Consider the following 12480-nt stretch of genomic DNA (forward strand, 5'->3'; position numbering starts at 1 on the left):
TCTCATTTGGACTTGGGCCAACCATTGACCTTCAAGCATCTCAAACTTTTCATCCAAAGAATAGCACTATCAATCAACTAGATCTAAGAGACATATACAGAACACTCCATCCAAAGAGTAAAATACATATTCTTCTCAGTATACATGGACTATTCTCCAGGATAAACCATGTATTAGACCACAAAACAACTCTTAAATTTAAAGATAGTAAACTCATACAAATGTCCTTCAACCAAAATGGAATGACCAGAAATTCACTCACTTGCAGAAAATCTGCAAATATGTGGAAATTAAACAATACACACTTAAGCAATGTCTGGGTCAAAAAAAAAAAAATCACAATGGATGTTAAAAAATATTTTGAGGGGCTGGGGATGTGGCTCAAGCGGTAGTGCGCTCGCCTGGTATGCGTGAGGCCCGGGTTCGATCCTCAGCACCACATACAGACAGGGATGTTGTGTCCACCGAAAACTAAAATAAATATTAAAAATTCTCTCTCTCTCTCTCTCTCTAAAAAAAAAAATTTGAGACATATGAAAACACAACATATCAAAACTTAGGTAGTACAGCAAAAGCAGTGCTAAAAGGGACACTTATATTTATGAAAGCATGCACTTTAAAAAGATCTCAATCAATAACTCCATGATTGAAGAAATTAGAAAAATAAAACAGAAAAATCAAAGTTACCAGAAGGTAAATGAAATAGAGAATAGGAAAACAATAGAAGCAACAAAACCAAAAATTGTTGTTGTTTTTTTAAAAGTCAGTAAAATTAACAAATCTCTGTGGAATAACTAAAAAAAAAAAAAAAAGAAGAGACAGAGAGAGAAGATGCAAATAAATAAAATCAGATATATAAGTAAGAAAATTACTACCAGCATAAAAATGCTTATAAAAGAATATTATGAAAAATTGTATGCCAATAAACAGGATTACCTAGATGAAATGGATAAAACTCTAGAATCACACAAATAACCTAACCTGACTCAAGAAGAAATAGAAAATCTGAATTGATCTATAACAAGTAAAGAGATTGAATGAGTAGTAAATTCTATCAAACATTTAAAAAAGAATTAACACCTACTTTCAAACCCTTCTAAAAAAGAGAGCATTAGGGAACACTTCCTAAATCATTCTGTGAAGCCATCATTACCCCAATAACTGTAAAACTATAAAGTATTGCTAAATGAAATTAAAGACCTAAATAAAGGCAAAGACATCTCACATTCTTAGAATAAAAGTTAATACTACTAAGATGGCAAAACTCCCCCAAAGTGACCTATAAATTGAATATAATGCCTAGCAAAATTCCAAAAGGCTTTTGTAGATATAGAAAACAATTCATATGAAAATGCAAAGGACCCAAAATAGCCAAAATAATCTTGAGAAAGAAAAGCAAAGTTGAAAGACCCTGATGTCTCAAAAGTTACGATTCAAAAGTCACTACTCAAAAGTCTGTAAATGTTACTACAAAGCCACAATGTTCAAAACAGTACTAGCATAAATAACAGACATATAGAATAACAGAAAGAAACTTAGAATCCAGAAATAAAACCTTCAATATGTACAGACAATTATTTTTCATAAGGATACCCACATGTTGAGGGAAAAAATGATCTTTTCAACAAATGACACTGGGAAAGCTGGAAAACAACAACAAAAAGCTGGACTCTTACCTAGCATCGAGCAAAAATTTATCTAAAAATGGACTATAACTTTAAATATAAGAGCTAAACTTTTAAAACGTACAGAAGAAAACATAGGGGATAATCTTCATCCTCCTTAAATTTGACAATGGTGTTCTGAATATGATACCAAAAGCAGATGACGACCCAAAAAAAATAGATTTAATCAAAATTGAAAACTGAGTGCATCAAAGGGAAAATAACCCACAGAATGGGAGAAAGTTCCTCAAATCATATATCTCATAAAGATCTACAGATATGTAAAAGGCTAGCAACCAGGAATATCTTTGGAAGAGTTTGAGGATTGGTGTCAATTCCTCTTTAAATATCAGGTACACTTAAGTGATATTGATATTCCTACAACTCACTACAAAAGGCCAGCAAACAACCCAATTCAAAACTGCACAATGGAACTATGTAGACATTTCCCCAAAGAAGATATGCAAATTGCCAACATATAAAGATTGTCAATATCCATTCACCATTAGTGAAATGCAAATGAAAACCTCAATGAGATACCACTTTCCACCCACTAGGATGTCCTTAATTCAAAAACAACAACAAAACAACAAAAAATAACCAGTCGGTAAGAATGTAGAGAAACAGAAGCCCTTGAAAGTAAAATGGTGCCCCACTATGCAATAGGTGGGTATGTCTCCACAAATTAAGCATGGTCATATCATCATATGACCTTACAATTCTGCCCCTAGGTACATCATCAAAAGAGCTGGAAAGAGGTGTTCAAACAAAAATTTGTATACAAATGTTCCTAGCAGAATAACTCACAAAAGCCAAATGGCAAAAACAGCCCAAATACACAGCAAAATGCTATATATTCATATAATGAAACACTTTTCACTCATAAAGTGGCATAAAATACCAAAATAAGCCAGACACCAAAGGCCACAAATTCCATTTGATTCCATTTTATGAAATACCATGAATATGCAAATCTATAGAAAGAGAAGCAGATTTACAATTGCCAGGGACTGAAGAGTGGAGGAAATCAAAAGTGATTGTTAAATGGGTATAGGGTTTGCCCATGGGATGATGAAAAGTTCTATAACTATAGTAGTAGCAATTGCACAAAATTGTTAATGTACTTAAAACCATGGAATTATAAATCTAAAATTGCTAAAAGGTAATTTTATATTATCTGTATCTTACCATAGTAAAAAAGAAAAAGAGAGAGACATCAAAGCAAAGTTGTGACATTTTTCATAAAAGACCCAAAGCTGGTGCCAACCTACCAATTAGCCGTAGTGCTGTCTGTGTAAGGGCCAATGTGCCGGAGTTGAGCAGGAGGTCGAGGTTGTTCGCACCATGCTGCAGGGTGAGCATGCTAAGCATTACCAGAAGAAAGCGTGCTTGGGGGATGGTCCCCAGGCTGGGTCCCGAGGGGTTCTCATTGGTAATGGTTTGCAGAGGAACAGGCTGAATACCTGGTAAGCATTAACATTCAATCGCTCAATTTCTTATTCACAGATATAAAAATATACATGATACAGAAAGCATTGGTATTTTGGTGTTTATTTTAACTTCTATTTTTCAGTGAGTCTCCATATTGTATGGACACAGGGCAGCTATGTCTTGCTTTACAACAGTCCTTCCACCTGTACTCCTCACACAGTTATATCCATCTGTCTCTAAGACTTAGCATGCTGCTCTCTAAATATCCCTGGGGCCTCCTTTCATTCCCAACCTAACAATTATGTTCCGCTTTTATCCCTCAAAACCACTCCTAGCATTTCATTGTGGATGCTCAAATTACCCAGGAAATAAGTATTGATTCAGAACACAGACATGTTACAAGTGTATAGCATAAGTGATAACCATTAAAATGTGAAAATGTAGTTTTATATGAGAGTACTTCAAGATTTTGTCTTCTGTCAAATTTGGAAAGTTCTCTTTAGAATCTGAAAGTTCACAGTGGCTTAGATTATCAATCTAATATACTAAAAGCAAAAAGTGGCATTTGCAAGTATCTACAACATATAATGAATGCCAAACTATGAAATGATGCTGATGCAGTCATTGACATTACCGCAATATCAACTTTAATACAGTCTTTTAAACACTGGGGAATTTTTTAAACTCACCAAGCTCTTTAAATTTGGCATTTGCATCCATCAAAACATTTCGAATATTCTGAACAGCCCAAGCATACAGCTTGCCAAAAGTTACTTCCAGAAGCATCCGATTAAAAGGCGGGATCAAATCAACATCCTTTAAACAATCTGTAAGAGGTTCCCTTTCAAACAAAGATTTTAAAAAAGAAATTACTTAGGATATCGCCAGACTTTTAACTTCAGTAGAACAATGTTGTGTTGCCACAGATTCCCATAATTAAGAAAAAATGTTATAAAGTTTTACCCTATATCAATTCCCTCAGGAATAAGCCTTTGCCATCCACAAAACATAGCATACTGCACAGATGGAAGTAGGAAATTTTTGGCTGCCAGTTTCAAAATTGTATCTATCCCTTCCAGGCGAACCTCTGCTCTCTCCAACTGCAAGATGAATGCATACAGTTCAGTATTGGGTTTATTACTCGATGAAGAGAGAAATGTTCTCATAAAACATTACCTGTTTTAGTAGGCACTTTCTCATTTTTTCCACATCCACAGGCTCTTCTTTAAGGGCAAATTCAGCAATTGTACTGAGGAGGGCAGACTGTGGATAAAGACCCTGAACATTCTGCTTCAACCATTTGTATTTGTGAACACCTGTAACTGTATTCAACAGTGGCTGCCATTTATCCTAACAAACAAGAACAATACGCACCATTAGTTTATCATTTTTTTGGGGGGGACGGGGGCAGGGGGGTGGTACTGGGGACTGAACTCAGGGGCACTCGACCACTGAGCCACATCTTTTTTTTTCTATTTTCTATTTAGAGACAGGGTCCAACTGAGTTGCTTAGCACTTTTGCTGAGGCTGGCTTTGAACTCTCGATCCTCCCACCTCAGCCTCCTGAGAAGCTAAGAGTACAAGCATGAGCCATCACACCTGGCTAGTTTATCTTATTAACATGTATTCTAAAAGTTACTTTAATATAAATAAATAATGGCAATAAATTTAAATTAGGGCTAGAGTTGTACTCAGTGGTGGAGCACTTGCCTCACATGTGAGAAGCACTGGGTTCAATCCTCAGCACCACATAAAAATAAATAAATAAAGGTATTGTGTCCATCCACAACTAAAAATAAAAATAAATAAATAAATTTAAATGAATAAGTTTTTGTTTTGTCGGTTGTTTTTTTATGATGTTGGGGATCAAGCCCAAGACCTCACACATTCTAGGAATATGTTCTATGCTGAGCTAAATAGGCCACCATACCCAGATATTTTATAATATATAGTTTTTATTCAAAAAATTATGCAATGTTTATAAGTGAATTTATAATCTCTATATTAATATACTTTGGAACAGGCTAACTCTGCATATAAATAAGATTCCCTTCATGTTAATAGCCGCAGGAACCAAAACAGTTTCTGGAACAAAGGATATGATACATTCAATAAATGGCAAATGAATAATGATGCAAGTTAGTACCAAAAATAAAAGTACACACTTCTCCAGCTATAGCTATGACCAGAGTACCATCAGTCAAGTCCATTAGGCATCAATGGGGGCTGTACTTTTAATTACAATCTGGTTTTATTCACTACCCTAAAGGTGCTCAGAACAAAGGCAATACTTGCAAATTCATTTGCCGTGTGCTATGTTTCTATTCATCCAATCTCAGAAGCACAGAAAATACTTCACCTTGGGAGATTTAATTGTAATGGGTCTTTTATCCACATTTATCGGACTATGAGGCAAAAAGCAAGCTTCTTCTAAATCACTCTCTTCATTCCCAATTTTTTCTTCATCATCAGTAGATTCTGGCTTCTTAGGCACTGTTTGAAAACATCATGCATTATGAAAAATCATTTACTTAAATAAAATTTTAAATTAGGAAACATTGAAGTTCGCCTGAAAAATGAATATTTTCTTCAAAGAAACACGTAAACAACATTGTAAACCATAATGCTAAAATGACAAAAGTATCACAATTAGTTTCCCATGACAACCAGTAATAACACTCTGCCACACTGTGTCAAGGACAAAAAGAATGAGTGTCCTCTGAAGGGTAGGAGCTCTAATATTCTACTCTCTCATTATTAAGACAACTGACATTAAAGTTAATAAATTAAAAAAAAAAACTTTCTTTTGCCCATCAGTCTAGTAAAGTCACAGTATTTACGTTTTACAGTATTAATTTTCTAGTTACCAAATCATAACACACTGAATTCCCAGTTGTTTCATTATCTGATCTTTTGGAAAAATAAGCAGGCTCTTTATGTTTAATTATAAGTACACATAAATATCATGGCAGTATGTGGAAATGCCAAGTACACTGAATAACAGCAAGCAGCTTTTCTCTAAAATCAGGGATTCAATACATGTAGTTGTTTCAACAGTATTTCCCAACCTTTCATATTCTTTTTTTTTTTTTTTTAGAGAAAGAGAGAATTTTTTAATAATTATTTTTCAGTTTTCGGTGGACACAACATCTTTATTTTATTTTTATGTGGTGCTGAGCATCGAACCCAGCACCCCGCTCATGCCAGGCGAGCACGTTACCGCTTGAGCCACATCCCCAGCCCACCTTTCATATTCTTACCTCTCTTTTTCCTTCGTTCTCGTATTATCTTCTGAGCTATCCTCCTCCAACGGGGCAAAGAACTTAGCAGTTTAAACTTAGACATTATAGAGAGGTCATTGCATACCGCAGGTCTCAATTCATTGAAGAGGAATCTCAAACGTTCAATTACAGGAGCGCAGACTTCCTTATAAGAACGGCCCTGTTCTTGATGAGTCTGCAAAGTTAAATGTGAACAAAAAACTTAACAACAAGTATTTCAGCAACTGAATGCACAGCAAAGGAGAAAGAGAATTAAAATGTATTCACCTTAATGAGTGAGCATTTTGCTTGGTAGACAACTCTACAAACATCCACCACTGATTTAGGCAATGTTCTATGCTTTACTTGCTCAATACCAAGCGTGCCTGCATGAACTAAAGCTAATGCCACATGACCTGTAAGACATTTAAAAGGAGGGAAGAGCAGAAAAGAATGTGTATTACATGTCAATTGGAAGGTCTCAGTACAGCTAAAATATGTGGAACTGAGCTTCATACCTAAATCTTCATGTTTTAAGAGGCAACATAATAGCAAACGGCCAACCTCTTCCACAGGATGTTCAGGAGGAAAGGTGATGGGTGTGGTCAAGTGGCACTGCCTACAGTACCTTTCAATTTGACACAGAAAGTCCTGCAACAGAAATGGCCAGAGAAAACTTCAGAGCTACCCAGTGAATCTTCATAAATCCTAGTGGGCCACAGCTTCTGATGTATTTGCAATCAGTAATGAATGCTCTGAAACCTTGCTGACACATGAACACAACCAGTTTCTTACCTCAAAATACTTTCAATAATACACAAAAACTGTGCTATTCATAAAGGCATGAAAGTATTCATATGTCAAAGTTCTCAGAATACTGAGTCAGAAGTTGGGGAAGGTCTGGCTTACTTTCACATTGTGGTCCTGGATGTTATTGTCTGCAATGGCTTGCAGGAATGCCTGGGAATGGTCACCAAGAGCCCGTCTGTGAGAACAGAGTCGGGATTTGCTGGCAGGTGTGCCCCCAGGAGAGCTGCAGTGGTCCTCATCTTTCTCCTCATTGTAGCTATAGTGGATCTGGCTGGTCTGTAAACCTCCAGAGAAAATGGATGACTGAAGCCACTCTAGAAAATGTAGGAGCAAGTATTAAAGAAGGATCTTGATTGCACTCTTCAGAAACAAACAAACAGGGGCTGGGGTTGTGGATCAGTGGCAGAGCGCTTGGCGAGCACGGGCGAGGCACTGGGTTGGATTCTCAACAGCACATAAAAATGAATAAATAAAATAAAGGTATTGTGTCCAACTACAACTAAAAAAAATTTAAAAAACAAACAAACAAACAAAAAAACACTGAACTGAGTGCTCAATTTAGGTGAAATTCAGCATCAGGTATAAGAAAGAATCAATCCCCAGTACCAAAAAATAAATAAACCTGAGCCTAACCCCTAAATTTTTTGCTGACCTCCTGTCTTGCCATGTTATCAATGCTGAGTATGCAGACAGGGGGAAGAGCATAGCTGAACAGTATCTATAAAGAACATCCTTAGGGTAGGCTAATATTATTAGAGTATTTATAAAGTAATAAGAACAAGAGAATATTTTAAAACAACACAAAACTTTGAAAAGGAAAGATCTTAGAGATGGGAGACCAAATGAACTGGAAAGAAGAACCTGTGTGCAGTACAAGATACAGAAATGACAGGTTCAACAAGAATATGCCATCTGTTAGAGCCAACAGGAATATTAACTATAACTTTTATGACAATGGGAAGAAAATATATCCAAAAAGAGTCAGAATATATATATCACTATGGATTTTTATTAATAATTTAGGTTAACAGAGTATTGTTTCAAACACACAGTCAAATCTGAGAAGCACTCAGAATTCTTTCACTGAACATTTAGATTTAGAGCATTCAGGAGCATCCCCCCAAATGATTGCATTAACTATTATAAAACACAAATCTGATCCTGACTCTCCATGGCTCTATTCAGAACACTGGGAACACCTCTTTATCCCTCAAAGATACGCTTCAGATCTGATTCTGCAGTGGATTCAGCCCCCATCCACCAGGGCCCATAGCACTATTTACTCTTTGTACCTTGGAGTTTCCCATTCTCACTCCCTGATGATTTGTGGGAAATTCATCCTCCTCTATTATGACTGTCTGAAGGAGGAATGCAGGCAGGCACAGTGAGGGCATGGGCCCAAAGGACTGCTCCACAGGGGACCAAGTAGACACCAAGGTCATCCTCAACAGATGTCCACTCTGACAAAAAGCTAGTGACCCCATCCTTCTCAACAGTGACCCTTATGATCTGTGTTTCTCCCCAGAATCTCCCAAACCTAGTTCCAGGACTGCTGCCACTGTGGAACCTTTTTTCAGCAGAAGCACTTCTAAATGCCTCCATATCATCATTTACCACCCTGTTTTCTGACCCACTTAGCAAGTTGGTTCAACATCAAACAAGCAGCTGAGAGTGGAAGCATATCCTATCCATCTCTACATTCCTAATGCCCAGCATGGTAATTGATATGAACAACTAACTGTTCAACATATACTTGCTAGAAGGACAGGTGCACAGAGGAGAAATATACAACTACATGAAAAAAAGGTTAATTCCATCATTGGAGATACAGAGAAATTTCAATATTTTAGATGTTGCAGAAGCTGTCATTCCAAAATGTATCTGACTTAAGTCTGGTAAAAATGCAATTCTTAAACAGAAGGCTATTCCTAATAGGAACAGCCAATCCACACTGTGCAATTTAGAGATAATGGTTATTTTGGACCCATTTGCCACATGCAATACATGAGACTAGTCAGAGGACAGACATTCCCGCACACTAGCTAGCTTTCCTGAGGCCATAGACCATAAGACAAAGGAAAGCTGTATCTAACTAACTGGTGGAATCTCATTACCCTTATTATTTTTCATCAGCAACAGCTGATTTTTACCCCTCTCCTATCCTTAATGGAACTGATGGCTCAACTAAAATAAAATAATCTGATTGGTTAGCAGAAAACAAAGTTTTTCTTACTGGCACATTCAACCTCCACAGGAGACAGTGGTGTGCTCATTGCTAAATAGGAAGCATGTAATCCAAGAAGGAGGCCCAGATTCCTCTCTGTGTCTATCAGTGGTGAAGAAAGACTTCCCAGATCTGGTATGGTAACCACTTCTTGGTCAGGCTGGAAAAAATTTAATTTCAACATCAGTCTGAGAAAACAAGATTAATTTAAAACATAAAACCTAAAAGAATAATAGTTTATGTACTCAACACATTCCTGAGCCATGAAGAGGGCAACTGGATGTTCTGGGCACCCTGTTCCTATATTCTACAATGATCTTAATACCACTATGCTCAAGTAACTAGATACCACAAAAAACCCACACATCCTAGAAAAAAGGCAGCAGACACACCAATCTATGGAGAGGTGGGGGAAGAAGTACAGATAAACAACTTAGCTAGAATATCCCTTAGGAAATTAAATAGAGTTTCCACAGTGATTATATACAATGCTTCAGAAAACAGTGAATTGATATGTGCATAAAGAACTCAATGAGAAACAAAATATATAAGTGTTACTATAGGTTAGTAAATTGTGACCACTCGTGGAGGAAATACTTAATTCTAATAAAAAGCAAACTCATTAAAAAAAGAGTTTATTTTTATTTCATGTAAAAATAATTTTAAATTTTTCCAGCCACATCAGACAGTTTACAGTTTTCCCTTTCATAAAATGCTTTAAGCCCTACCCTACAATATTTACTGAATTTTATTAAATCTGGAAAGCCAATCCCAATATATAAAGTCCAGTCCTCAGAAATCTATGGGAAAGACCAACTTCTATCCTATAGAATTATGCTCCTACAGTTCTTCCCCAAAATTACATAACTCGGTGTATTAAACCATTCCAAATTTCTACCTAAATTTACATAACAAAATTTTAAAGACCAAAAGTTAAACTCCTTTTTTGTGGAATAGTGTCTATATTTCTTACACATTGACAACTTTAAAAATAATTTTTCAGGGCTGGGGTTGTAGCTTAGTGGTAGAGCACTTGCTCAGCATGTGTGAGGTACTGGGTTCAATACTTAGCACCACATAATAAATAAATAAATAATATGAAGGTATGTGTTCATCTACAACTTAAAAAAATTTTTTTAAAGTTTTCAAAACCAACAGATCATAAATCTTAAGTGTAATTTTATTTATGAAAAAAACTTCTAACCAATCTTCATGTTTATCACTAAACTCCCCCAGAGGGTCCAAATATGAGTACTTCTGACTAAAACTCATTCTATCACAAACACACAGAGGGCCTCCCCAGACGTCCCCCACATCACTCCTGGAAGGTCTCACCTCCAAATACTGGCCAACACAGAAAGCATGCATTGATTCCCGTGTGTCTTCAAACTGCAAAGCAGCTTCTAAAGCTACCACTGGGTCTTCACCTACAAACTGAGCTGAAACAAAAAGGAAAGGAGCACATGATTTCAATGCAATGTGCCTAGACAACTATATAGAAATAGCAAGCAGGTTAACACGAAAGTAAGGGTTACAGAGCATAATTATCTCTCACTCTCTCCCAGGACTGCCTGGACCAACACAGAAAATGGGAACAAATTCCAGTAAGTATTGGAACAAAATGATAATGCACAGAACTTCTTCAAGTGGGCCTGAATTTGTTGATAAGATAAACACTAAAAGTTACAGATAAATGAAAATACGTAGAGGCTGAAGAACAGGAGAGATCACCTATAAGCTGACCCCTCTGCTTAAAATAACACGTTATTAACTTTTAACCATGAAAGACAAAAAAAACATACAGCCTTACCAAGAATACTATTTCCTGTTAATGACTGTGTCTGGAAGTCCTTTATGTCATACACCTTCCCATCAATCACAGTCCAGAAGCCTCCATCTTTATTGTGGTTCTCCAAATCAGCTTTGCGTATAAGTGTCACTTCCTCATTATTTCTACAGTTCTGACCTGTAAAAAATGACTCTGCATATACAGAAACCAAAAATCAATCAATAGATCAACAGTCAAATGGAAAACCAAACAGAAAGAATAGAAATTTTAAAATTTACAATTGTAATAGGAGAATAACTTACCCTTTCTATAACTAACACTACAAACAAATTCTATTAAATACAGAATGATATTTTTAAAAACTTACTCAGCAGGAGTATCAAATCTGGCTATGTTCCAGGCCACAGAGGAAATCTCAACTGATTTCAAAGACAAAATTAAGAGCCTGTACTGGCTATAACATAGTTAAAACTAGAAACTGGTAAAAATAAGAAAAAAAATTGTCCACATATTTGAAAATTATAAAATATACTTCTAAGTAACCCAAAATTCTAAGAAAATAATGGCTATGGAAATTAGAAAATGGCTATGGAAATTAGAAAATGAGTGATAATCAAAATATTGTCAATCAAATCTTGGAATAAATGGCTAAAGGTATACTTGAGGAAGGATATTTACATTTAAATCTATATTTTAGAAAAAAATAAAATCTAAAATTTACTTTTGAGTTAATAAACATCAAATTAATAAAATTCTACTGATTGATAATGGCACTCAAAAAAAGTAAAATCTGATTGGTCACCTTTGAAAATGCTAGGACACCAATTCAGTCTTATTTAAAAATGGTTGGATCAGGGGGAATCAAACTTGGATCATATCCATCCCATACAAACTATACCTAAAGTTAACCAAACAGCTGAGAGCAAAGCTGTCAGGGGCTGACAGTGGGGGAAATAAAAAGTTAGTCTTGAGTGGGTAAAGAGTTTCAGTTGGGGAAAATGAAAAAATGCTACAGATGAATAATATTATTGCATAACAACGTGAATATATGCAATGCCACTGAAGTGTGCACTTAAAAATGATTAAAATGAGCCAGGCCCAGTGGCACACACCTGCAATCCTAGCATTTCGGGAGGCTGAGGCAGAAGGATTATAAGTTCAAAGCCAGCCTCAGCAACTCTGGTGAGCAAATCAGAGAGACCCGATTTCTAAATAAAATACAAAAAAGGTCTGGGGATGTGGCTCAGTGGTTAAAGTGCCCCTGGGTTCAATCTCCAGTACCAAAAAAATTTTTTAAAATTT

General features: G+C 36.1%; 1 protein-coding gene across 13 annotated transcripts in view; it reads right to left on the reverse strand.

The window, feature by feature from the left end:
- Nucleotides 1–12480, reverse strand: part of Herc2 (HECT and RLD domain containing E3 ubiquitin protein ligase 2) — a 183704-nt gene that overhangs the window by 103084 nt on the left and 68140 nt on the right. For 12 of the 13 annotated variants that reach the window (XM_048793048.1, XM_048793046.1, XM_015480325.2 and 9 more), the window contains 12 exons: nt 11200–11370; nt 10725–10828; nt 9399–9549; nt 7265–7479; nt 6874–7006; nt 6644–6771; nt 6356–6551; nt 5455–5588; nt 4272–4445; nt 4059–4195; nt 3785–3936; nt 2936–3127 (listed from right to left, as the gene is read on the reverse strand). In XM_048793048.1, the coding sequence (XP_048649005.1) occupies nt 2936–3127; nt 3785–3936; nt 4059–4195; nt 4272–4445; nt 5455–5588; nt 6356–6551; nt 6644–6771; nt 6874–7006; nt 7265–7479; nt 9399–9549; nt 10725–10828; nt 11200–11370 (1887 nt within the window). The remainder of the gene's footprint in view (nt 1–2935; nt 3128–3784; nt 3937–4058; nt 4196–4271; nt 4446–5454; nt 5589–6355; nt 6552–6643; nt 6772–6873; nt 7007–7264; nt 7480–9398; nt 9550–10724; nt 10829–11199; nt 11371–12480) is intronic. The other variant, XM_048793040.1, reaches the window with a different exon arrangement.

This window comes from Marmota marmota, unplaced genomic scaffold (assembly GCF_001458135.2).
Source record: "Marmota marmota marmota unplaced genomic scaffold, marMar, whole genome shotgun sequence".
NCBI lineage: Eukaryota > Metazoa > Chordata > Mammalia > Rodentia > Sciuridae > Marmota > Marmota marmota.